At 43.3% G+C, this 26,347-nt stretch overlaps 1 protein-coding gene across 3 annotated transcripts in view; it reads right to left on the bottom strand.

Moving 5' to 3' along the window:
- Nucleotides 1-1,855: 1,855 nt before the first annotated feature.
- The window catches only part of NPL (N-acetylneuraminate pyruvate lyase), a 30,694-nt gene continuing 6,202 nt past the window's right edge, over nt 1,856-26,347 (bottom strand). For all 3 annotated transcript variants that reach the window (XM_077453123.1, XM_077453124.1, XM_077453125.1), the window contains exons 2-12: nt 18,590-18,658; nt 18,354-18,430; nt 15,086-15,173; nt 14,028-14,085; nt 11,791-11,866; nt 10,501-10,593; nt 8,835-8,977; nt 8,671-8,717; nt 6,662-6,746; nt 6,507-6,546; nt 1,856-4,233 (exon numbers count right to left, since the gene is read on the bottom strand). In XM_077453123.1, the coding sequence (XP_077309249.1) occupies nt 4,088-4,233; nt 6,507-6,546; nt 6,662-6,746; nt 8,671-8,717; nt 8,835-8,977; nt 10,501-10,593; nt 11,791-11,866; nt 14,028-14,085; nt 15,086-15,173; nt 18,354-18,430; nt 18,590-18,654 (918 nt within the window). In that variant the 5' untranslated portion in view covers nt 18,655-18,658 and the 3' untranslated portion in view covers nt 1,856-4,087. The remainder of the gene's footprint in view (nt 4,234-6,506; nt 6,547-6,661; nt 6,747-8,670; nt 8,718-8,834; nt 8,978-10,500; nt 10,594-11,790; nt 11,867-14,027; nt 14,086-15,085; nt 15,174-18,353; nt 18,431-18,589; nt 18,659-26,347) is intronic.

Genomic DNA, 26,347 nt, shown 5'->3' with positions numbered 1-26,347 from the left:
CATTTAGTGAACACTGATCTCTGCTCCAATCACATGGAGCAGAGATCAGCGTCACTAGTTGCTAGGCAGAATGGAGAAATGTTGTTTACAACGGCACTTCTCCATTCGGCCGCTCCGTGAGACGATCGCGGGGATGCCCGCGGCGATTGAGTCCGCGGGTCCCGCGACCATACTCACGGGGGTCCCGACCAGCGCGCCGCGCTCCCGATGGCAGGGCGGCAAATTTAAAGGGACGTACATGTATACCCATTTGCCTGCCCGTGCCATTCTGTCGACGTACATAGTCGCGCGCTGGTCGGCAGGTGGTTAAAGCATGGGCATGCTTTTCCCTGCCACTAAATCATCCATCCACCCACCTTAGCTGCTGAGGTTCTCCAAGAGTCCTTGCTAATTAAGGAGGCCATCTAGTGTACATATTGATCTTTGTTGTGGGGCCAATACAGACCGGCGAGTTTACCCATAAGATATTTAATGGGGTGGAGGCCTTTCTCACTTGCATGTTCTTGCAGCACTTACCTGGGAGTGATATACACTCAACAGAAACTTTATTAGGCACAACTTGTTAGTACCAGGTTGGACCCCTTTTGCCTTCATTAGTGCCTTAATTCTTCATAACATGGATTCAACAAGGTTTTGGAAACATTCCTCAGAGATTTTGGTCCATATTGACATGACAGTATCACGCAGTTACTGCATATCCATTATGAGAATCTCCAATTCCGACACATCCCAACGGTGCTCTATTGTATCGAGATCTGGTGACTGTGGAGGCCATTGACCTCATTGTCATGTTCAAGAAACCAGTTTGAGACGATTTGAACTTTGTGACGTGGTGCATTATCCTGCTGGACGTAGCCATCAAGATGGGTACATTGTAATCATAAGGGGATAGACATGGTCAGCAACAATACTCAGGTAGGCCGCGGTAAACAATGCTCAATTGGTACCAAGGGGCCCAAAGTGTGCCAAGAAAATATCCACCACACCATTACACCACCACCAGCCTGAACTGTTGATACAAGGCAGGATGCATCCATGTTTTCATGATGTTTACGCCAAATTCTGACCCTATTATTTGAATGTTACCGCTGAATCAAGAGGCATCAGACCAGGCAACTTTTTCCAATCTTCTTTTGTGCAATTTTGGTAAGACCTGTGCGAATTGTAATCTCAGTTACCTGTTATTCGCTAACAGGAGTGTCCCCCGGTGTGGTCTTCTGCTGTTGTAGCCCATCTGCTTTAAAGGTTCAATGGGGGTTATTTACTAAAGGCAAATCCACTTTGCACTACAAGTGCATTGCAAGTGCACTTGTAAGTGCAGTTGATGTAGATCTGATGGGAAGCTCTGCTGATTTTTATCATCTTATGTGCAAGCAAAAATGCTGTTTATTTTGTCCCCTTCATATCTACAGAGAGTGCACTCGTAGTGCAAAGTGCATTTGCCTTTAGTAAATAACCCCCAATGTGTTGTGTGTTCAAAGATGGTATTCTGCATACCTTGGTTGTGGTTATTTGTGTTACTGCTGCCTTACTATCATCTCAAAACCAGTCTGCCCATTCTCCTCAGACATCAACAAGGCATTTTCTGCCACACAACTGTCGCTCACTGGAAAGTTTCTCTTTTTTGGACCAGTCTCTGTAAACCCTAGAGATGGCTGTGCATGAAAATCCAAGTAGATCAGCAGTTTTTGAAACGCTCAGACCAACTCGTCTGGCACCTACAACCACGTTTAAAGTTACCTGGGGAAAAAAAAAAAAAAAAAAAAAAAAAAAAAAAATCGATGGACCTGGAAATATTTTTAACAGGTATAAGTGGACAGACAAAGATGGAACAGAGATAAAATGAAAGACATAATTGGAAAGCTAGAAAATGGTTTATTAGACTTTACAGTGAATCACTTTTGTGTAATGTATACAAAATTTCACCCACAGTGCTCATTACAGGCTGTGTACATGTGAAATATATTCACGTCTTCATACAAACAAAATGACAAGACTGACAGGACCCTGAGCTCTTTAAATAAATTCAATACAACTAAGTAAATTGAACAAACACATGGTTTCCCTTAAAGGAAACCTGTGGCAAGACATATGTGGGCTGGCATTGCTCACCTTGACCTGTCGTGCTTTTTTGCAGCAAGTGGACCAACCTGAGATATGCACCTAAGATACAGAAGTCAATGGCTTCAGCAAACCAGCAAATATTTTGTATACCAGTTTGGGGTGTATAGCCATTTATTAAATATTTTTGAGTAGAAGAAAAGTGTACAATTGGTCCAGGATTTCACCTGTCTCACAGCATCTTCTACAACCAGTAAACCTGAGAATGCCACAGTCGTTTTTGAAAGCAGCTAGCTAGTGTGACAATTGTCAGATATGGCCCAGACAAATAAGTGCATGTGTGGCAATAAATCTACATTTTTGACAATTAAAAGATCTCTCTGTAGGTGTCAAACAAACCTTAAAGCGGAACTCAACCCAAAAGGGGACGTTCCACTTTAAGGCCTCCTCCCCTGGTCCTCTGATATTTGGCATTTTTGGGGGGGGGGGGGGGGGGGAGGGGAGCGGGTACCTGGTTTTGACAGATACCCGCTCCTAATTCCGCTTTGATTGCTGGGGCGATCTGAGAAGATGTCATCTCTCCCCCCCCCCCTCCTCCTCGCACAGGTCCTAGAAGACTGCAGGACCAATCACATTGTCCATCGCAGTTCATGCATATGCACTGGCCATCCGGCTGTGACGCCGCAAGCTGTCACAGCTGGGTTGCCCACAGTTAAGCTGCCGGCGTTGCGGACGAACACCCGCTCGTGTGAACACAGCATTTGATTCTGGTACAGGTAAGTGTTTGATTATTAAGAGTCAGCAGCTTCTCTTTAATCTATTTAATCTAAATGTGATTAAAAAGGTTCTAGAGACCATCACAGCACACAATTTCTAAAAACAAAGTTATTTTTAAAGGTTATGTTGTTTGGTCCATACATTTTTTACACTTCTGTAAAACTCAAAGAGGTCAGGGTAGCCAACCATTAAATGGAACCTGTCAGGGTGAAAATGATCATTGCAACTGCTTTTGCAAGAACAAGCACCAGGGTTGTGAACTTATCCTTATTCTCTTTTTTGGGTCAGTGACTCCCTAAGTAGCAAAACAAGCATAAAGAGGACTCCTCCAAAGCAAGCACAAAATCACCAAATGACACATACTGCTAGATACAAGAGTTAAATACATAAATGCTTATTAGTTTATCTGCCAAAGAATGTGTCACTTCTTGTGACACACACCCCTCTTCTAGTCAGAGAAAAACAGCTTGCTATGTCCTCATTCAGTATTCCTAGGTCTGTACACACTTACTGGACAGAAATTATGTCTACTTAATGTCCAATAAGGAGAGCTGGAGCCGATAAACCAGAAATATGAATTGCTCAATTAGTAATTATGTGTCCCCTATCCAGAATTGCAGTGGGCAAAAAAAAAAGTTTAAGGCTGGATTCACACCTATGCAATTTTAGTGCTTTTTGCAGATTTGCATTACAAAAAGTGTTTCATAGGAAACCATGTTAAATGGACTGTAGTGTAAATCTGCAAAATGCAAAAAGCATTAAAACCGCATAGGTGTGAATCAGCCTAAGTCGAAGATTAGTTGCCCAGAATTACAAATCCCTTGGCAAGCAAAATAATAAAACATATTTAAACTGTATTTGCCTGGAGTTTCACTTTAATGTCTTTGGGAACTCCTGATTCAAACCAGCTAACATCTGCAGGCCCACCAGATTCTCCTGGCCATAACCTGGGGATTTCTCTTTCTTTTCTTGGGTAGAAGCGATAGAGACTCTCCCAGCTATAATCCAGTGAAGATGGTGTGAGAACCAGGAGTTCCAACAGGATATTTCACTATTGAAATTAACAGCTCTCAGGAGCAAACAGCAACAGTTCAACACAAATATTAGTTCTGGGTGGCCTGAGCTTTACGTACCAGTGTTACACAAAGTTAAGCTCTGCACCTTTTCTGAACACTAAATGCCAAAATAATGAGTCTTGTGTCACAATGCCATTATAAAAGTTCCGCCTTGTCCACTCCAAGAATCCTCCTCACATTAGTTCAAGCCTTTTTAGCTCTGCTCTAACATTTTCATGGTGCTCTGGTTTCCAATTTGCCATCAGAGGTAGTCGTGGTGGGCCTAAATCTATTCCGGATATCAGAGACATTATGTTTTTAAAATCTGGTAAACCCCAGCCTGGAAAGAAAGAAAAAAAAAAAAAAAAAAAAGACAATACAATCAAATATTTCAGAATAAAATTAGCACTGCTCCGACTTCATAAAAAAGTGATTTCTTATTGGTTGGTATGGTTTACTACCCCTTGCACGTTGTACAGTGTGTGAACATAAAAACTTTCTATATTGTTTGGCACCTCTGGACAAATAAAGCAGCACAGTGGCTTAGCCTAGCAACACTAGGGTCATCAGTTTGAATCCCAACCACAGGACTACCTGGCTGGAGTCTGCATGTCCTCCCTGTGCCTGCGTAGTAGGTTTCCCCCCGGGTACTCCTATTTTCTCCCACACAATAAAGACATGCTGGTAAGTTAATTGGCTCCTGTCTAAATTAGCCATAGTATGTAAATGTGTGAGTTTGGGACCTTAGATTGTAAGCTCCTTGAGGGAAGGGACCGATATAAAATGTAGCATTCATATGTAAAAGCAGTGTGTAAATTCATGGAGCTATAAGTACCTTAATATACTATTGCCTACTGTTCTATATGAGCAATGATGCTGGAGCACTAATTATTTTCATTGGCTTTAAGGAGCAGGCCCCTACCTTCAGAGAGCATTGCATACAATACCTGTTGGGGCCGAACTTCCGGATCAGTTCACCACTGCCAAAACTAGGTACCCAATCCTCCCCTCCTTCATAAAAAGGTGCCAAATGTGGCAGCAGAGGGGGGAGGCAGACAAGCGGAGCTTCCCCTTTAACACACACACACACACACACCCCATTTTAAAAGAAATCGGTCATGCAAGAATAATGCAGGTTGCAACTGCTAACCATGCCTTTTGAAACGGCTAGTTACCTGGCTGTCAGGATCAAGCAAAGGCTTTAATACTTTGAGTCACTAACCTGGAACAAGAACAGAGCCATGCAATTCTGGCACTCATTTTAGATCTGCGATTCAAAGTACTGATGCCAAAGCCAGTTTAGAACCCCTTAACACATTTTGGGGTTCATTTAAAAGGCCTGTAAGTGTGTGGACACCGAGTGCAGTGTGATGACAATGATGCAGAGACTCAAGAGCCAATGCCATGTTCAACAGATAATTTACTTACAAGGACTGTTTTAACACAAAAGGACACAGTCAAATATTATTAATTAGGATAGTGTGAGAGAGTGTGTGTGTGTGTGTGTGTGCGTGTGTGCGTCCTTTTACTGATACTTTAACCACTTCGCGCCCAGGCAATTTCTGACATTTCTCTCCTACATGTAAAATTCCACATTTTTTTGCTAGAAAATTACATAGAACCCCCAAACATTATATATGTTTTTTTAGCAAAGACCCTAGAAAATACAATGGCTGTCGTTGCAACTTTTATATCGCACTGTATTTGCGCAGCAATTTTTCGAACACGTTTTTTTCAGAAAAAAAAAAAAAACAGTAAAGTTAGCCCAATTTTTTTGCATAATGTGAAAGAGGAGGATACGCGAGTAAATAGATACCCAACATGTCACGCTTCAAAATTGCACACGCTCGTGGAATGGTGCCAAACTTTGGTATTTAAAAATCCCCATATGCGACGCTTTAAATTTTTTTCACTGGTTACACGTTTTGGGGTACAGAGGAGGTCTAGAGCTAGAATTATTGCTCTCGCTCTAACGTTCGCGGTGATACCTCACATGTGTGATTTGAACACCGTTTTCATATGTGGGCGGGACTTACGTATGCGTTCGCTTCTGTGTGCGAGCTCACGGGGACAGGGGAGCTTTACTTTTTTTTTTTTTTTTTTTACAATAAAAAAAAAAAAAAATATTGATGACTTATTCCTATTACAAGGAATGTAAACATCCCTTGTAATAGGAATATGGCACGATCGGACATATTTACAGTGAGATATGGGGTCAATAAGACCCCATATCTGACCTCTAGGCTGGGAAGAAAAAAAAAAAAAAAAAATAATAATAAAAAAAAAAAAATAAAAAAAAAAAAACACACACCGATCCTGGCTTCCCTGCCAAATCGGCGCCGTTATTTTGAATACCGAGGCCGGGCGTGACGTCATAACATCGCGCCCGGCCTCCGAATGATCATAGAGACTCAGGGGACGATCTGGTCCGCCGGAAATCTGAATGATGTCTGTGGCCTAAGGCATCACTCAGATATAACCACTGAAAGCCCATGACGTCAATAGACGTAGTATGGGCGCCAAGTGGTTAAAAAGGTGCCAGCCTTGTGCTTCTTAACAAACAGAACATTAGTTACCAGCGATAAATGTAAAAGAAAAACAAAAATGACTTACCCAAGGCAAAAACAAATGCCAAGAATTCCTGTGTTTTCAACTGTGAAAACAACAGAAGTACAGATTAGCAAGAATTTCAGAATAAGTTGTATGGTATTAGAAAGCAAAACTAACAAAAAAAAAAAAAAAAAAAAAAAAAAAAACAGTAAAAGTACCTGCATTTCCCGGGCCTTTTGTAAATTGCCCTCTTCAAATGCCGCCAGCATTTTATTAGCGGTAGTACCCAAGTAGTTGTAAGTACTGCAGAGAAATGATTTTTTCATGTTAAATTACTAAATCGGCTTTACAAGCAACTCAAAATTATTTTCTCATTCCAGCTGACTGATTACAAATCTCTAAAAGCTTGGACACGAACATCATGTACTGGGTAAAAAAGAACTCCAGCAAAGCTTTATGAATAGAGGCAGGGTGTATACATTTTGCACACAAAAACAATAAAATGTGAAAAGTTAAACACAAAAAAAAAAAAAAAAAATAAAAAAAACCCCCATAACTCAGCAAGAACTTGTGTCTATAATTGCAGCTTTCAATCAACAAGCTCAAAAAAGGTATTAACATTTTCACCTACATAAAAAGATAGGGTTTTTTATTTTTTCACATAAAAAAAAAAAAAAAATGATCATGATCATTGATGCACACAAAAATCAGCAATAGGTTGAGCACCATAATAATCCTATGGAAGAAGGTGAAAACTCAATCCAAACGATGCCACGTTACTTCTCATCCATATTGCAACAAAAAGCTCATTGTAACATAGCATTTTAGCACCCAGAGTGCATAAAAACTCTTGCTCATAACATTAGTTAAAAACAGTCTATACCTTACTTCCCCCCCTGATGCTATCTGTCCCACGCCAAACACAGCTGGGTCCAACTCTTCCCAAACCAAAACTAATCTGCCTCTGTGCTGCATCAAGATAGAAGATTTTCTTATAGGAATCTATGGAGAACCTTCTGATAGAAAAAGGCAGCAAGTTGCGGGAGGACTGGAGGAAGAAGTGCTTGATAAACTGTTCCAATGGACAAACCCCCCTCCTGGGCTCTTATACTCTGATAGCCACCAGCAGTGGCTGACAGAATAATTGAACAGATGCTGCATCTCACTGGAAGAAGTTACTGTTAATTTTTAGCTGTTCCTTCAATTTTTGAATTGAATGACACTGGGCAGCAGGGGGCCAATGGAACAAAATGTAATCAGAAACTGGCCAAAATGGACATAGTGTATGGCCAGCTTTATTCTTGATTACGTTAAGGCCTCATGCACACTGGATGTTTTGCTATCCCTCCTAGACGCTTTGCCTCCTGACAGTGGTGTTTTGGCAGAAAAAAAAAAAAAGGCTTGATGTATCTTAATGTGTGTAGAGTGTTTATGCGTGTCAAGCACATGGGTGAGAATGCATTTCACTGGCCAGAATACAAATTTGAAATAAATTACCGTTCAAGTGCTAAACGTGCATAGCTTTATTTGCATTTACAGGTGCCAAGTGTTTTTTTCTGTCAAAACGCCTCTGCTCCTGGACGCACTGGCGGTGGGGTTTTCTTTTTTCCTCTAAACTCCTCTGAAGGCCTATGTGTGCATGGACTCATAGGCTATTATAAGGCCTTGTTTATTATTTGCTCTGTCTACTCCTCTCCTGCATCTATTTAGTGGATGGTGAGGGGTCCCACCATCAACAATTTATCGGTATTTTAAGCTTGTATGTGGGGTTATATTCTTATGGTTTTACACACATTTGCATACACCCTTTCCTAGTCACTATAGGTAGCGCCTGGCCCCTTTCAATATAATTATTTGATACTTGCCATTACTTGCGATCCTTTTTAGGATTGCAAGATATAGGGGTGGCGACACCATTTTTAGTGTTTTGTTAGTTTATATTGTGGTCTGCCAGTACCTCCATAGCGCGGTCTGGGTCCGCGAGAGTGTTTATTATATCATAGGCTAACATGCAGGCGTGTTTAGAGGCAGGGAAAAAAAAAAAAAAAAAAACAAACAGTCAGGCACCCCAAGGGGCAGTAGAAAAAACATCCAGGGTGCACGAGACCGAAGTTCAGCAACCATACAATTGGTCAATAGTTATGCAAAAAAAAAAAAGAGGGGGGGAGGGAGAAGGAGGTTTGCTCTTTGAGAATATTTTCAAACCATAACAAAAAGGTTTGTTTACCTGCCCACTGCTCCACGTGCACCAAACACTAGACCTCCTAAGAGTTGCTGTACCAAAACAAAAATAATAAAAAAAAAGGTTATAAAAGCTTAAAGTTACATAAAAATAACCTTAGAAAAAAAATAAAAAATAAAACACACAACAGCACATAACAAAACACACACCTCATCTACACCATAGAGAAAATCAAGGTCCCGATACTTGTGGATACACAGGCTGAAATCCATCAGATTGACATCAGTAAATTTGACCCCTCTGAATGATGGGATGTGAAGCTGCATCTTTCCCACCAGATTGTTCATTTGATCTATGTAGGACAAAACATAAATCATAAGAAATGAAGCAAAGCACATCTGTATACGACCATAGGAGCTTAAGACAATCTGTCACCTATATAAAATGATCCACAAGATCGAAACGCCCTGGGAATTTTTGAGTCAGGTGAATATGGTTAGTCAAGAAACAGGTCATGGAAGTAAAATAATGTAGATTACAATGGTTGCACATATGAAACAACAGCAATAACTACAAGCCGATAAAATATGCTTATAATGTGAACATGAGATAAACCACATACATGGTAAAACAATATATACCAATATACAAATAAAGAAATTTGCAAGCATGAGTAGTACCCCCACGACATTTCGCGAGACCACGCTCGCTCTTCAGGGGTAAATGCTTTTCTAAATCTGTAATACAAATAGTAAATCAAATGAATGAATGTATGTTGCATCAAATAGGCAGGAAGGTGAGTAATCATCGTGGTCAGGCTATGGACCTCATACTCACCAATGGGCTGGACCAGGCTATCAGTCGCCGATTCCACCATTCACCATGTATGTGGATTGTCTCACGTTTACATTATATGCAGATTTTATCGGCCTGAAATTATTGCTGTTGCGTTTCATATGCGCAATTGTAATAAATCTACATTTTACTTCCATGACATGTTTCTTGACTAACCGTATTCACCTCACTCAAAGTTCCAAAAAAATACAGATGTTTAAAGAGCTACAGTAGCCATGTATTCAAGTAGAGGGGCATTAGGCAAATTTGATAAAGTGTGGGGCGGATGGCTTTCCTCCACTACGGTCTCGGATTGAGAGAGTACATATTTGTATTTCCTAGTAACAGCAATTGTATAGGTTTTCCCACTTTTGTGTCGCTATGGTTTTAAGATGCAGAGCTGTTGGAGAGATTTGTAAACCCCTACATGAGGTATGGGCATCTTTATTACAATTGTACCTTTCCTTATGTTATTCACCATCTTTATGTCCAGATTGGTCGGGGAGGGCGGGGCACACACTGATGGGCTATCCTTGAGCTAACGCTCCGAGTGAGGACTGCACTTAACAGGTATTGGGGGTTATTTACAAAAGGCAAATCCACTTTGCACTACAAGTGCAAACTACAAGTGCAAAGTGCACTTGAAATTGCACTGAAAGTACACTTGGAAGTGCAGTCGCTGTAAATATGAGGGGTAGATCTGAAATGAGAGGAAGCTCTGCTGATTATCATCAAATCATGTGCAAGCTAAAATGCTGTTTTTTATTTTCATTGCCTGTTCCCCTCAGATGCTTGTAGTGGAAAGTGGATTTGCCTTTAGTAAAATAACCCCAATTGTCTCATTTTTCAAAGGCCGAGCCTGTTAGTTTGGTTTTATTTTATTTTAGTTTTTTTTTAATTGTTCTTTTGTATGTAATGCTGAAAGTCTTAAAAAAAAAAAAAAAAAAAGGGAGGAAGAAGAGCTACAATAACACTTCATGATCCAGTCTGCAACCACTTTGAAACATCTACTCATTTATTGCACCTTGCACTCATACTTACATGCCACACCAGATAAACTTGGAATGTGATAGTAGTAGAAGGGAAGACTGGGTGCAGCAGCTGCCACTTCTTTAAGGTAAAGGACTAAAGCATCTAGAAAATAAAAATGTAAATAGCAAAACTTCATATAAAATAAATCAATTTATAAAAGTGTAATACAATCCAGGAAACACTGTGGCTATGCTAAAACCAGAAAGATCAGCCAATCTTATACCCAATTCTAGCCACACACACACGAGTCTTGAAATTTGAGCCGTTCTTAGCATTGTTGGTGCCACTTGGCTGACAAATGGTTAAAAAAAAAAAAACCTGAGGGTTCCAGGTGGAAAATTATCAGCCAAACAGTGACTGCCTCCTATCAGACGCATTCAGTGTTTGTGTATTCAAACAGCCACTGGAAGCAGCAGGTTCCTCTATGTACGCTCTTTAGAAATATTGCAATGTATGGCTACCCTTAAGTTGGCCATAGATGGATGGAAAAATCAGCTGGTTCCAGAACCAGACGAATGTTGATCCACCTACAGCCATTTCTGCTAGAGAGAAGTCAATAGTGGTATGGAATCCATCCAGTTTTTATATTTTATTTTTAGATCAGCTGGCTGGCTGATCAAAAAAAAATAAAAATAAAAAAAAAAGCGCAAGAGCGATCTATAACCAGCTTTGCTTCTCAAACCACTCAGATGGGAATAGAACTCTTGTGTAACTGTATGAATTTAGGCCCACTGGATACAGGAAAAAATATTTTTTTAGATTAAAATGCACATTTTGCCTACCAATAACCTGCAGTTACCTCAATGATAAACACAGGCTTTAAAGCACAGAGTACCCTATGTACATGGTCATACACTGCCTGCTTTATAAGGCGAATCAGCTTTTTTAATACAAACTATACATGCTTTATGCATTAATTTGCAGCCACATGATTCAGATATGGACAAGGAGGTTCTTAAAATTCACAACCAACTGGCAGCGGAATAACAGTTGGTAGCAGATATAGCTGTTGCAGCAAACCAACCTGGTATTTAGTCTACAGAATAAAGAAGTTTTTTTTTTTTTTTTTTCTTAATCCAATAAAAGTCATAAGTTCTAGCTGTAAAAATATACGGTATTTTTAATGAAGAAGATCAGAAGAGAATGAATGGTAAGATTGATTCACATTTACATGGGTTTCTACGTGAATTCCACAGCAGCCCAAATAATTATTCTTTACAACAGTTGTTGTGAAAGCAATATAAACTTTTAAATATGGATCCAAGGCACCAGGTGGTACACAAAGATTCTTTTATTTACCTTGGCTGGATGGCTTGAGAAAAGAAGGACTCACAGAACTAATTGCATCAGCTCCACAAGAAGCTGCATGAGCAGCCTAAACAAAACAAGAACAATAAAGAAAGCCATTAAGTTAGCAACTAGAGCACTGTCCAGGCAACTACAATTAAAGTGATACTAAAGTCTTGCGTTTTTATGTTTAAAAATAAACTTGCGTGGTCCATAGAGTGGATTGGCGTTGTGCCAATCCTACTTTTACTGTTGTATGTCCTAAAAATGAACATGTTATACTTGCCTCCTTTGTGTAGTGGTTTTGCACAGAGCAGCCCCAATCCTCCTCTTTTCAGGTCCCTTGCCGATGCTCCTGGTCCCTCCTTCCTGCCAAGTGCCCCCATAGCAAGCAGCTTGCTATAGGGGCACCATTCAGACACGGAGCTGTGACTCAGTTCCGCCCCCTCTCCTCATTGGCTCATTGACTTTGACAGCAACAGGAGCCAATGGTGCCTGTTGTGTGTCTCAGCCAATCAGGAGGGAGAGTCCCGGACAGTCGAGTCTCTCGTGCAACATCGCTGGATCAAGAAGGGGCTCAGATAAGTATTAGGGGGGCTGCTACACACTGAAGGTTTTTTTTTTCTTTTTTCATCTAAATGTATAGAATTCATTCAGATTAAAAACCCTTCTACCTTTATAACCACTTTAAGCTGGCCATACACTAGTATATTTTCATATGAAAATTCTCAGTAGATTCAACGGCTTGATAAAGAATGTTCAAACTAACATCACAATTTAGCTTGCTTTTAACATTCGAAATGAAAGGATTTTACCAAACAAAATCCACATATATGGCCTCTTGCACACAATACTCCTGTTTAGCATTGACTTTTTCAGATTTTTTTTTTTTTTAAATGCATTTGCACACGTTCTTGTTCCGCACAATATGTAAATGGACATTTGCACACAATGGCACATATTTGCATGCACGAGGCATAAATTATTGATTTTTTTAAATAAAATTTTTTTTTGTTACTCAAGAATGCACAGCTCTTGTTTACACGACTGTTTTCATAGGCAAATTACAGTTAATTGCTTGCATTTTAGCTCAGTAAAGTTGTATTGAGCTTTTTCAAGCTGCAGTGTGCAAGAGGCCATACTGTTAGAAATGTGTTCGTTAGAGCAAAAAAACTTCCATCCTGCTTTGAATTTTGCCACCACTGAAGTCAAAAATCAAATGACGATTTGATCCCATCAATTAGAAAATCAAAACCAAGGACTTGTGCTATGTGGAATTAAATAAGCAACCTGGGGCACAGGACGACGTCATCTTGTGAAAAATGCATAGGCAAGAACGATGCACTGTCACCGCGTTTGCGCAGCTCCCAGAAGGACAGGCGGCTAACATCCAAGCCGGCCAGTTTATGCGCACATTTTTAATTACCTTTTGCAAGTTCAATTATTTTATACAATAAAATAGATGGCCCCCCACCTGCATGACCATATTATTCTTCACCTCTGTTTCATCATAACCTGCCATTTCCCCTTATCACAAGATGGTGGACTCTATATATAGCATGTTGAATTTCTGCATATCCAGCTTGACAAAGTAGTGCGCCTGTCCATTCCACTGACGGTGTTACAAACACTTCTGGTGACGTCAGATGCCGCTGCGGTCCATGAGTGCCTCAGACCTCTCCTCTGTATTACCATCTGAGCCACAGAGTGTACAGAGCCAGCGGACAGCTTTCTATGGGTTTCCGAGTGACACAGCCTGTTGAACCAGTGAGCAAGGAGACGCACCACTGCAGGATTTTCCTCATGCTGATCGTTTTTAACCTGTGATCTATAGGAGAAGTATAGCCAAAAATGCTTTGGCTATACTTCTCCTTTAGGAACGGGAACTGCCAACCATCAAAAGGACTTTGGGCCTAAGCCTTAGAACCGGTGTCCGCGCCCCGCCCCACCCCACCCCACAGCTTCTTGTCCAATGAGATGTCCTCTGTCGATAAGCTTGTCCATTTCCAAAGCAAAAAACAAAGTGAAAAGGCTTTGGAAATAGCAGCCATTCTTTGACATGCAAAAAACATGTCAGTACTATACATATATAAAAATATACTGAAAACAATACCATAATAATAATAATATTATTAAGTCTTGTATTGGGTAGGAGAATTGTATTCAAATATAAATATTTCTACTATACAGAAACTAAGATGTTTTATAAAAAGATTTACATCAAGGATCAAATGTAAAATAAAACTCACTAAATCCTTTGAATCTTCCAGGCTGAGACAACCAACATGTACTATCACATTATCCATTCTAGAAAAAGAAAACAAAATTAATCAATATCCTTAAAAAAAAAAAAAAAAAAAAAATCTGCTAATTTTGTTAAAAAATAATTATAGCTGTTATAGCATCACTTAAAGTGTAAGTCCAGGCAAAAAAATAAAAACACTAACTCTAGACCTAATCTAACCCTGTAAAGCAAGATCAGTGAACGGTGTGGCTTGGTGGGTGCAAGGAGTGTACGCTGTGCACCCTTTTTTTTGGGTCCATGCATATAAGGCCTGTGCTAGATCTGGTCCGGGTTCCAGTAGCGGAAACGGTGTGCAGAAGAGGAGCGACAACAGCTGTAAAATGCCTGGAAAGTGACGTCACCCACAGCTGATGCTGAGACCGGACCTGCTGCAGAATAGGCAAGTACAGCGATTTGTGCTTTACAGGGTTAAAGAAATTAGGTTTAGAATGTGGCAGAGAGCAGGTTTATAGTTAGTAAACCCATCTATTTTTTACATTGCTAAAAGCAGAATTGTATAACTGATGAAGAATTCTGTTTCCAGTCTAGCACAGATCTTGAACACCTGGACTCAAATAAAGGGTGCACAGTGTACATTCCTTACACCCACCAAGCCACACCTTTCACTGATCTACATGCAGCACGAAGATAGGTAAAGCCCCATACAACTTTTTTTTTTTTCACTCCACCAGCAGGTCACTGTATCAACACTAGCGATGTTGGTGTGGTGATCTTCCCTGCTGTGCTATTGAATTCAACCTTCTGTGTTTGGGAACCATAAAGGTGCCTACGACAGTGATTTCCAGCTTCCACAGTGACCAACTAGGTATAGCACATACATACATACTAATATAGTATTGGTCAAGCTGAACCAATTTAAATTGTGTAAAATTCCTACATTCCTTACAAAATGTATACAGTATAACAGCCAATATTTATTCTGTAGATACATCAACTCCCTGGCCCTTGGATTTAGCCAGCTCTCATGTAATGGAAGAGATACCATTTTAATGGGCTACTCACTTGCCTCTTGCATGCTTCACCCATTCTTCAGCCAGCCTCTTCCTCTCCTGTACACTCAACGACATTCCCTCTCCTGTTGTCCCATTTACTGCATACAAAAACATAGAAACACAAATGATTATAATCCTAGTTTAGAAAAATTCAACAGGTACTGGTTTTCCCGCTTTTCTGTTTTAAATTTGAACATTTGGCAAATCAAACAGTTAATACATTGATAAATTAGGATAACTAAAGGTCTTATATTTTCTTAAAGTTGCATGGTATTAGTAGCTACAGTAGATCAATCCAAGGCTTTTTTTTTTATTTTTTTTTAATACGATGAATTCTGTTAAAAAGATAGGTTCACCTTTCATAACATGTTACACCCGTATTCAGGGTGTAACTTGTTACTGATGCAGCAGCCCCGCAACCGCCCCACCCCCCCCCCTCTGCGCCCGCCCGACCGTGTCATTCAATCACAGAGTTCTGTGGATGGTAGAACTTCAACTATTGGCAGCCATTACGGCTGACAGCTTGTAGTTCTTAAAGTAGTTGTGAAAACGCCTTCTGTGTGTAGCAGCCTCCCCCCGGGACACTCCCTCTTGAATGGCTGAGACACAGCAGCGGCACCATTGGCTAACTGACTTTGACAGCTGCAGGAGCAGATCAGGAGAGAGGAGAAAGGGCTTCCCTTTAGCTGAATGGACACACAGAGCTACAGCTTGACTTGGGTGCCCCCATAGCAAGCTGCTTGCTGTGGGGTCACTCGACAGGAAGGAGGGGTCAGGAGAGCAGAAGAGGGGCCCAAAAGTGGAGGATCTGGGCTGCTCTGTGCAAAACCACTGCACAGAGGAGGAAAGTATAACTTTTTTATTTTAATAAACGAGACTTTACAAATCACTTTAATGAAGTACCAGGGTGCTAATGAGTGCTCTAGGTAGTGAATTGATGCTGTCACTTGGTAATGTACAAAGTACAGCAGACAGCTACACTGACAGCCTGCAGGAGCCTGGGATTGCACCTGTGATCTGTCGATTGTGGGTGCAATGATTTACAGGTGCCCAATAAAAAAACAAATAAAATAAATAAATAAATAAATAAAAAACACACCACATAAAACCGAGCTAGAAGAATAGTGGTGCGCTGTACTGGAACAGGTTTAACCTGCCCAAAATCAACAATACACAGCGATACTAGTTGTGCTACCTTCGCAAATGCTGTTACTAAATAAATAATTGCTAAATTATTCTTGTAGGCCAAGAACAAAGTATATTTAGCGTAACGTGCAATCGGATGCTAAAATAGGTTAAAACATTACGTAAAAATTCATATAACTCACAACTACAGATAAATAGTTCCCCTACGTGTTCAAGTAAATGTGACATTCATTTCAATATTATGGCATAGGTAGAATAAATAAACTTTGTGAAGAATGTATACATAGAACCAAAATATCCTTAAATCATGCAAGGTGCAGCGATTATTTGCAAAAGTCGCATAGAGTGCCAGTGCTTAAATGCAGTATAAATAAATAAACCTCCAACAAATTGTGTGTATATATAAAAAAATCGCAAATGTCCTTAAATCATGCAAAGTGTAGCGATTAACTCCAAAATCGCATAAAGTGCCAGTGCTTAAATACAATAGTGCAAAAGGTGGTCCTGTGTGGTCTTCTTATGGGTGTCCCCTTACCTTACTGCTGTAAGGTAACAGCATGTAAATAATGTGCCTTTGGGGTCCTTGGTGGCCTTTCCCTTTAAGAGTCCCGTTGTGATGTCCCAGATCCTGGCGTTCCTATCCTGCCTATTGTGCTGTGTGGCCCCTTTAAATAGTAGCTCTGGGGTAATCAGCAATGAGGGTCTCTCGGCGGATGGCGTATGTATGCGATCAGAGAATAGAGGAAGGATGTCCCATAGTGTAGTAAATTCAATATATCAATTTTATTTAAAGCGGAAGTTCCGCTCATCTGATCCCTCCCCCCCTCCGGTGCCACAATCGGCACCTTTCAGAGGGGAGGGGGGTGCAGGTATCTGCACCCACTTCCGAGACAGACCGCCGCAGATGTCCCACCCCCCCCCCCCCCCCGTTTTGTTCTGGGAAACAAACAGTTCCCAGGACACAGCGGGACCAGCAGAGACATGCAGCGCGACTCGCGCATGCGCAGTAGGGAACCGGGCAATGAAGCCGCAACGCTTCACTTCCCGATTCCCTGACAGAGGATGGCGGCGGGGGCAGCAGAGAGACGAGCGATCGCTCGTCATCTGCCGCCGACATCACTAGACCCTGGGACAGGTAAGTGTCAATTTAATAAAAGTCAGCAGCTGCAATATTTGTAGCTGCTGGCTTTTAATATTTTTTTTTTTAAGGTGCAGAACCGCTTTAAGAATAAAACAGCAAATACTCACAAACACAGAGTTAAAAGGGCGTTGTACAAACGAGCGAGTATGCATCACTTCCGGTAGCTATTGTCCCGACGCGTGTTCATCCCCTGATGAAGTCACGTGACGAACACGCTTTGGGGCAATAGCTACCGGAAGTGACGCATACCGCGCTCCGAGCATCCTATGCATTAAGGTGAAAAGAAAAAAAAAAAAAAAAGAAAAAAACACTTGTCAAGTGACCGGCTCCCCAGTTTAACTTACCTGAACCCTCGAACTTGACCCGGCAGGGATGTGCTGTCTCTCTGCCTGGGGTCTTGATTCGATAGCTTGCCACTGGCTCCCACTGCTGTCAATCAAATCCAATGACGCGAGCGCAGAGTCCTGCATTCGGCCTCTATGGATGCCGAATGCTGGACTTGCGAGCGCGCCTGCAAGGTAACCCCCTCAGGGAAGCGCTTCCGAGGGGGTTATCAGATGTTGGGAGGAGCCGCCGGGGGACCCCAAAAGATCAGGTTCAGGGAAACTGTGCAAAACGATTAAAAAAAATAGAAACAAATTTATTTACCTTTACAATCATTTTAAAGTATTTGTAAAGTCAAAACTGCACCCCTCCATCATTTTGAAAAGACAGGGTATGAATAATGCCAATGTCAGGTTGTTGCCATCTGTTCCCCCATTGGGAAGATTTCCCTTCATTTCCTGTCCTGTATACACAGCAGGATGGGGGATAACCTCTTAAACAGTTGTCCCCATAGGAAGATTTTCCATGTACTAGTGACAACTGAAAATTTTGGATTTTATATACACTATTTCAGGGTAAATTAAACTTTCAATGATACTTCCAGAACTCATCAATGCTAATGGTAAAGACAAGTATTAAACACATAAAAGACAGCACACAGGCTCACCAAATATATTCTTAACACTTTGTTTGTGGACCAGATAATCTACATACTCCTGGATGACAGAGAGGTTGATGTCATTGCTGAAAGAAGAGAAGAGAAATTACCAAAAAATATTATGTTATTGTGCAGTTATCAATAGTGGTCAGAAATGAATGCTGAAACAATCATCACTTTGACTACACAGGTCTACAGGAAGGTGACCACACAAACCCTACAAATGAATACAATTTCATATTCACCTGCTTGTCATTGGAGTGAAGGTCGCAGCTACAAGGCCCCTCAACTTTTTCCCAGCTAGCGCCATGACCCTGTGTATTAAATTTAAAAAAAAAGAAGCAAAATGAGCAATCTACTACCATGTCTCACTCTTGTAGTAAATGTATACTGTCATTTACGTTCCAGCACATCCTCGGCACAAGATAGACAATGAAAGCAAAGAATAGACAACCTACAGTGGAGAATCCCTGCAATTTGTAACTCCAAGAGCTAAATAGTCTAAAATAAACGAGATTTTCAAATGATTAAATTAAATTTCAATGCATGAATTTCAGGGAACTCGAAGGCACCTATCAATATTTCAATACTATACTTGTGATGCTACATGTGGTGAATCCACCACTAGTTACACCAGCCTCTCACCTTAACGTTTGAACCAAAAGCTATAGGTCAAGATGTACTTTTCCCTTTAAGGGGCATATAGATTTTTTTTTTATTTCTGGCTGTATAATCATTTTGATTCATACAGCTATTGAATACTATTGTGACTGACCACAGCTATCACATGGTACAGGTCCACTGTGACTGGCCCTGTGACTGCAGTGACCAATCACAGAGATCACATTAGTAAACAATAGTGTCATGATGATCGCTGGTGTTAACAACTGGTAATGTAATGGATATGATGAAATTCATTTTTAATGCACAGATTTCAGGGAACTCAAATGGAGGCACCTATCAGAGATTATATACACACACGCAAATTAGGGACACCCTGATACCAGTTTTTTAAGACTGAGTACAAGTAGTGATACTTTTTTTCTTAAGTACACGCTGATGTGAATTATCAATACCTATTTTTAATGTCACGATTTTTTTAGACTAATGAAAAATTATTACTTAACCACTTGCTTACTGGGCACTTAACCACTTACAGACCGGACCATTTTGCTGGTCAAAGACCAGACCACTTTTTGCGATTCGGCACTGCGTCGCTTTAACTGACAATTGCGCGGTCGTGCGACGTGACTCCCAAACAAAATCGAAGTCCTTTTTTTCCCCCCACAAATAGAGCTTTTTGGTGGTATTTGATCACCCCTGCGGTTTTTATTTTTGCGCTATAAACAAAAATAGAGCGACAATTTTGAAAAAAAAAAACGCATTATTTTTTACTTTTTGTTATAATAAATATCCCCCAAAAATATATAAAAAAAAACATTTTTTTTCCCTCAGTTTAGGCCGATACGCATTCTTCTACATTTTTTTTTTAACCAAAAATATCGCAATAAGCGATTATTGATTGGTTTGCGCAAAAGTTATAGCGTTTACAAAATAGGGATAGTTTTATAGCATTTTTATTAATAATTTTTTATTATTTTTTTTTTTTTTTTTTTACTAGTAATGGCGGCGATCAGCGATTTTTTATTGTGATTGCGACATTGTGGGGGACCCATCGGACATTTTTAACACATTTTTGGGACCATTGTCATTTATACAGTAAATCACTGCTATATAAATGCAGCGATTCCTGTGTAAATGACACTGGCAGTGAAGGGGTTAACCAGTGGGTGGCAGTGTAGGGGTTAAGTGTTCCTAGGGGTGTGTTACTAACTGTGGGGGGGGGTTGGGCTTTCATTTAGTGAACACTGATCTCTGCTCCAATCACATGGAGCAGAGATCAGCGTCACTAGTTGCTAGGCAGAATGGAGAAATGCTGTTTACACGGCATTTCCTCCATTCAGCCGTCCCGTGAAACGATCGCGGGGTTGCCCGCGGCGATCGAGTCCGCGGGTCCCGCGACCGGACTCACGGGGGTCCCGACCAGCGCGGGAGCGCGCTGCCGGCGGCTCGCTCCCGATGGCAGGGCGGAATTGAATATTGGACGTACCTGTACGCCAATATGCCTGCCCGTGCCATTCTGTCGACGTACATTGTCGTGCGCTGGTCGGGAACCGGTTAAACACCCTTCCTGCCCGGACCAATTTTCAGCTTTCGGTGCTCTCACACTTTGAATGACAATTACTCAGTCATGCAACACTGTATCCAAATGAATTTTTTGTCCTTTTTTTCCCACAAATAGAGCTTTTTGGTGGTATTTGATCACCTCTGGGGTTTTTATTTTTTGCGCTATAAATGAAAAAAAGACTGAAAATTAAAAAAAATTAAAAAAAATAACCAGTTACACTTACCGGTAACTGTGTTTCTGGGAAGTCTTCCAGGACGGCACCCTGAGAGATGACTGGTCCACCTGACAGGAAACACAATCAATCAAAGAGGTTAAAAGCCCCCACCCCTCCCCGTGCTCCTCAGTTGTGACAAAGTATTGACCCACACCAGTGCACGAGAGTGAAGAAAACCACACCACACCACCACACTCTATACCTTAATTTATACCTAAAGAGAACGGGTGGGAAGTAGGCCTGCCGTCCTGGAAGACTTCCCAGAAACACAGTTACCGGTAAGTGTAACTGGTCATTTTCTCAAGTCGTCTTCCAGGACGGCACCCTGAGAGAGGAGCAAGTAGCTCAGGCCTACCTTAGGGTGGGACAACCGCTTGCAGGACCTTCCTGCCAAATGCCAGATCCTGAGGGGACAGTAACTCCACCCTGTAATGCCTCAGGAAGGTGTTCTGGCTTGTCCATGTAGCGGCTCTACATATCTGCTCCACTGAAGCTCCGGCCCTTTCTGCCCAAGAGGTTGCCAGAGATCGCGTGGAATGAGCTTTCAGGTCCCTAGGAACTGCATTACCTGACTGCTCATAGGCTAAAGCAATGGCATGCTTAATCCATCTAGCTATGGATGCTTTGGAGGCTTGTTGGCCCTTCTTTTGGCCAGAAAAATTAACTAAAAGATGGCTGGACCTTCGAAACTCCTTAACTTTTTCTAAGTAGGATAATAAACAACGTCTGACGTCCAGACAGTGAAAAGAAATTTCCCTCTCATTTTGGGGATTATTACAAAAGGAAGGTAGCACTACTTCTTGAGTCCTATGGAACCTGGATGCTACCCTTAGGGAGGTACAGGGGGTCCTGCCTAAGTATAACCCTGTCCTCAAATAAACGAAAGTATGGTTCCTTGACTGAAAAAGCCTGAATATCGCCTACTCTCCTGGCTGATGTAATAGCAAGCAGAAAGGCCAACTTAAAGGTGAGAATCCTGAGTGGGATCTGGTCTATTGGTTCAAAGGGGGGCCTTGTTAAGCCCTCTAACACCAAGGTAAGATCCCATGGTGGGAACCTAGACACCTGGACAGGGGACAACCTCTCTCTGACCAAAAGGAACCTCTTGATCAGAGGATCTAGTGCCAAGCGTCTCTCCAAAAAACAGGATAAGGCTGCGACCTGTGCCTTAAGTGTCTTGGTTGCCAACCCCTGCTCTGCTCCATCCTGGAGAAACTCCAGAATGGCCGGGATCTCTTGCTGAGAAGTCCCTCTCACCTGACACCAGCGAGAAAAAATCCCCCAGGTCTTAGCGTAAATACGCCTTGTGACCGGCTTTCTACTAAGGAGGAGAGTATCCACTACTCTGTCCGACAGGCCCTTCTCCCGCAGGTTCTGCCTTTCAAGAGCCAGGCCGTCAGCCTGAAGAAGCTGGGGTCTGGATGGCAAACTGGACCCTGAAGGAGAAGGTCGCGCCGAACAGGAAGGTGTAGAGGCGGGGCTATGGACCAACCCTGCAGGGTTGGAAACCAAGCTCTCTTGGGCCACCAAGGGGCTATCAGAATCAGGGCGCCTTCCGAGAGAAACAGCTTTTGAAGAACCCTCGGAATTAGCCCCGGGGGGGGGGGGGGGGGAGGGGAGGCATAGGCCAACCGGAAGTCCCAAACCTGGGCCAAGGCGTCTATCCCCTCTGAGCCCCCCTCTCGGGCAAGGGAAAATAATCTCTTTACCCTTCTGTTCTTTCTGCGGGCGAACAGATCTATCTCTGGATCGCCGAACTGCCGACATACCAGGGAGAATACCTCTGGATTCAACTCCCATTCTCCCTGAAGAATCGGCTGACGACAGACTGAGATAGTCTGCCTCTACATTCAGGGACCCCTTTATGTGGACTGCGGAAATGGAGATAATCCGATGCTCCGCCCAGCCCATGATCTCTAAAGATAGAGCCAGTAGAGTTGGAGATCTGGTGCCCCCCTGATGATTGACAAATGCCACTGCCGTGGCGTTGTCTGATAGGACCTGAACTTCCTGGTCCTTGATCCTCCTTTCGAAAGCCTTTAATGCCTCCCCGATGGCCAAAAGTTCTCGAAAATTTGAGGATGTCTTTCTCTGACTCATGTCCCAGGAACCCTGGGCTGTTAGATCCTCCAGGTAGGCCCCCCACCCCCAGGAACTTGCGTCTGTTGTTATCCTGAGCGGCTGAAGCTGACTCCAAAGGAGACCCCCCTGAAGCCTCTGAGGGTGAAGCCACCAGTGAAGAGAATCCTTTACCTCGATCGGAATGGCCACTTCTACTTCTAGAGAAACCCCTTTCCTGTCCCAAGAGGAAAGGAGGAAGTGCTGGAGGGTCCTGGAGTGCAGCTGTGCCCAAGGAACTGCTGGGATAGCTGCCGTCATCAGGCCCAGCACCCTCATAATCCCTCTGTATGGAGATGTCTTTGCCTCTAACAGAGAAAGGACCGCTGAAATTATACCCTCTACCTTGCTCTGGGGTAGAACTAACTTCTGTTGCGCGGAATCCACCAGGAATCCCAGATACATTTTCGTCTGGTCCGGAATCAGTGAGGATTTTTCCTTGCTGATGATCCATCCCAGGGATTCTAAGGTCTCCACTAGCCTGGCTAGATCCAAAAGGAGCTGATCCCGATTCTGATTGTAAATCAGAATGTCGTCCAAATAGGGAATCAGCGCTACTTCCTGGAGATGCAGGAAGGCCACTACTTCTGCCAGGATCTTTGTAAAAACCCTTGGACTGGATGCCAGCCCGAAGGGGAGGGCCGCAAACTGCCAATGCTGAACTCCCTCTGGAGAGGCAATTGCAAATCTTAGGAAGACCTGATGGTTTTGAAATATAGGGACGTGAAGGTAGGCGTCCTTTAAATCCAAGGTTACCATGAATACGTCCCTGAGAAGGTGTCTCCTGAGAGAATAAACACTCTCCATGCGGAACTTCTTGTACCGCAGGAAGACGTTGAGATGCCTTAGATTTATGATGAGGCGATATCTTCCTGAGGGCTTTGGTACCACAAATATGTGGGAGTAGAACCCCTGACCCTGCTGGCCCTCTGGAACAGGCACTATGACCTCCTGCCTGGCCAGTTCTTCTATATTCTGTAGGACTCCTGCTGCCTTGCCAGGATCCCTGGGAAAGTGGGTCAAGAGAAATTTGGTGGGAGGAGGGGAAAGAAATTCTAATCTGTAACCCTCTTTTATGATCTGTAGAATATGGGGGCTCTGAGTGACCCTTTCCCACTGAGGGACAAAGTGGGAAAGTCTTCCCCCCACTCGAATGTCATTTGGAGGTCTTGTCGCCTGACTTCTGGCTGGAAAAGAGAATGCCTGACCTTCCCAGCCCCCCAACGTCTATTAGGGGAGACCTTTTTCTCCGAGAAACGGTTCTTTGCCTGGGGGCCACGAAAAAACCTCTTCCTATCCCTCCTCGGTTTAGTAGGGAATTTCTTCCCCTTTTCGGTCGACCTAGCAAGGGCTTGGTCTAGGCCAGCACCAAAAAGGAGGGAACCCTCAAAAGGGAGGCCACATAGACGGGTCTTAGATGAGCCATCCCCGTCCCAAGTTTTAACCCATAGGGCTCGCCGAGCCGAGTTTAGTAAGGCACCGGACTTGGCGGTTGTGCGCACCGTCTCCACGGCCGCATCCGCTAGGTATGCAACAGCGCTGCCTACGACCTCCAATGAATCTAAGACCTCCTTAGACTTGGAAGTCTGGGAGATGTGGTCTATCAGCTTAGAGATCCACATGTCCGCATTTCTAGCGATGCAGGCTGAGGCCAACGCGGGGCTCATAGCCGACGCGTTGGCCTCCCAGGCCCTGCGCAAAATAGTTTCTGCCCTCCGATCCATCTGATCCTTGATGTTCCCAGTGTCTTCAAAGGAAAGATCGGATTGTTTAGAAACTTGTGCCAGGGAGGCGTCTAGCCTAGGAGTCTTGAAAAACTTCTCCTCATCCTCCTCAGTAAAGGGGCATCTACGCTTCCATGTTTTGTACTTTAGGAGCCTCTTCTCCGGATCCTTCCACTCCCTTAAGATAATATCTTTGAGTGCAGGATGTACCGGAAGAACCCTGGTCTGTGGTTTAATTAAGCCCCTATACATTTTGTCTTGGGCAGAGACCTGTGCCGTGGGCTCCTGAATCCCCTCAGAAGCGTAAACCGCCCTCAGTAGTCCCTCCATGTCATCGGCTGAAAAGATATGCCTGCTAGACCTGGAGTCCTCCCCCTCATCCTCCTCCTGGCTGTCCAACACACCCTCGTCCGAGAATCCCTGCCCATGGGATTCGGACTCATCCTCCTCCTCTGAATCCTGAGACTGGAGATACCTTGGGTTGTCTGCCCGCCGTCTAGACCCCCTAGAGGAAGCGGAGCGCTCCTGGGAGGAGGCGTCCTTGCTGGTGTGAGCCTCTGAATCCCTAGACTTAAGGGAGGACTGAAAGGCTTTCAGAGTGGACAGCATCTCAGTTTGTACTGTGAGAAACTTCTCCATTATCTGAGAGGTTTCCTTCCCTGTCAGCTTCTGTATACATTTAAAGCAGAAGGGTTTAGGATGATCTGGGGGTAATCTAGCATTACAGTTTCCACAACGCTTAGAGTGGGTGGAAGATTTCACAGGACGGCTGGCAACCCCAAGGGCAGTGGCATCGTCCCCTGAAACAAAAACATACAGGCATTACAATACAGCACTGTACCACCCAGAGGAGAAGAGTTGGGGTACCCTCCCCCATCTAAACCTCCGGCGGCCGGTCAGACTCACCCCCTGTGGTCTCCTCCATGGCCATGGACCCTGCGGGTCTCTCCTCACGTTCCATGCTGCTGGCACCAGTGAGCTTCTTCGGACAGCTAACACAGGCGAAGGCAGCCGGTCTGTGGGAGAAGTGGGCGCCTGCTCCTCCTGGATTTATGTCCCCGATTTGGCAAATCAGCTGTGAGGCTGAGGCTGTGGTTACCTCCATGCTGATACGGCCACCATTTTGCTGTAGACAGGAAATGACCCGAACTCTGAGCTCACTTCCTGTTCTGTGGAGGAAGTGATGTCATTCCTCCACCAAGCTCCAGGAAGATGGTGCCAAACCTCCCCAGAAAGCTGAGCACCTCTGCTGCAAAGGGGAGATACTGCCTCCAGCTGCACCAAGAACCCTCTGGATTGCTGGACCTGGAGTCTTCAGAGAGATACCCTGAGCCAAAAGGGACACCAGGCTCCTTTTCTGCACGGCCACCGCACAGGTAAGGAGAGGAGAGGAAAATTGGCCCCTGAAGTTCTGGGTACACCACTGTACCCAGGGTCCTTCAGTGCTCAGGGGGGCTCTTCCAGTTTCTGCTGCCCCCCCTGAGGAAAATATAGGGGAACCCCCCAGGAAGGATGAGAACATCCTGCCAGACCCAGAGGCTTCCCAGGCATTTGGTCTGGCTCCCAGGGGGAGACCACCAGCCCCAGGCTTCGGGTCTAGGAAAAAACAACAAACGGTTTCGCTGTGGGGAAACACAATCAAAAACTGAGGAGCACGGGGAGGGGCGGGGGCTTTTAACCTCTTTGATTGCGTTTCCTGTCAGGTGGACCAGTCATCTCTCAGGGTGCCGTCCTGGAAGACGACTTGAGAAAAAACACA

This window comes from Lithobates pipiens, unplaced genomic scaffold (assembly GCF_037356315.1).
Source record: "Lithobates pipiens isolate NorthernLeopardFrog02 unplaced genomic scaffold, aLitPip1_a1.2 Scaffold_23, whole genome shotgun sequence".
Lineage (NCBI taxonomy): Eukaryota > Metazoa > Chordata > Amphibia > Anura > Ranidae > Lithobates > Lithobates pipiens.
This window is presented reverse-complemented; position numbering and strand designations above follow the sequence as displayed.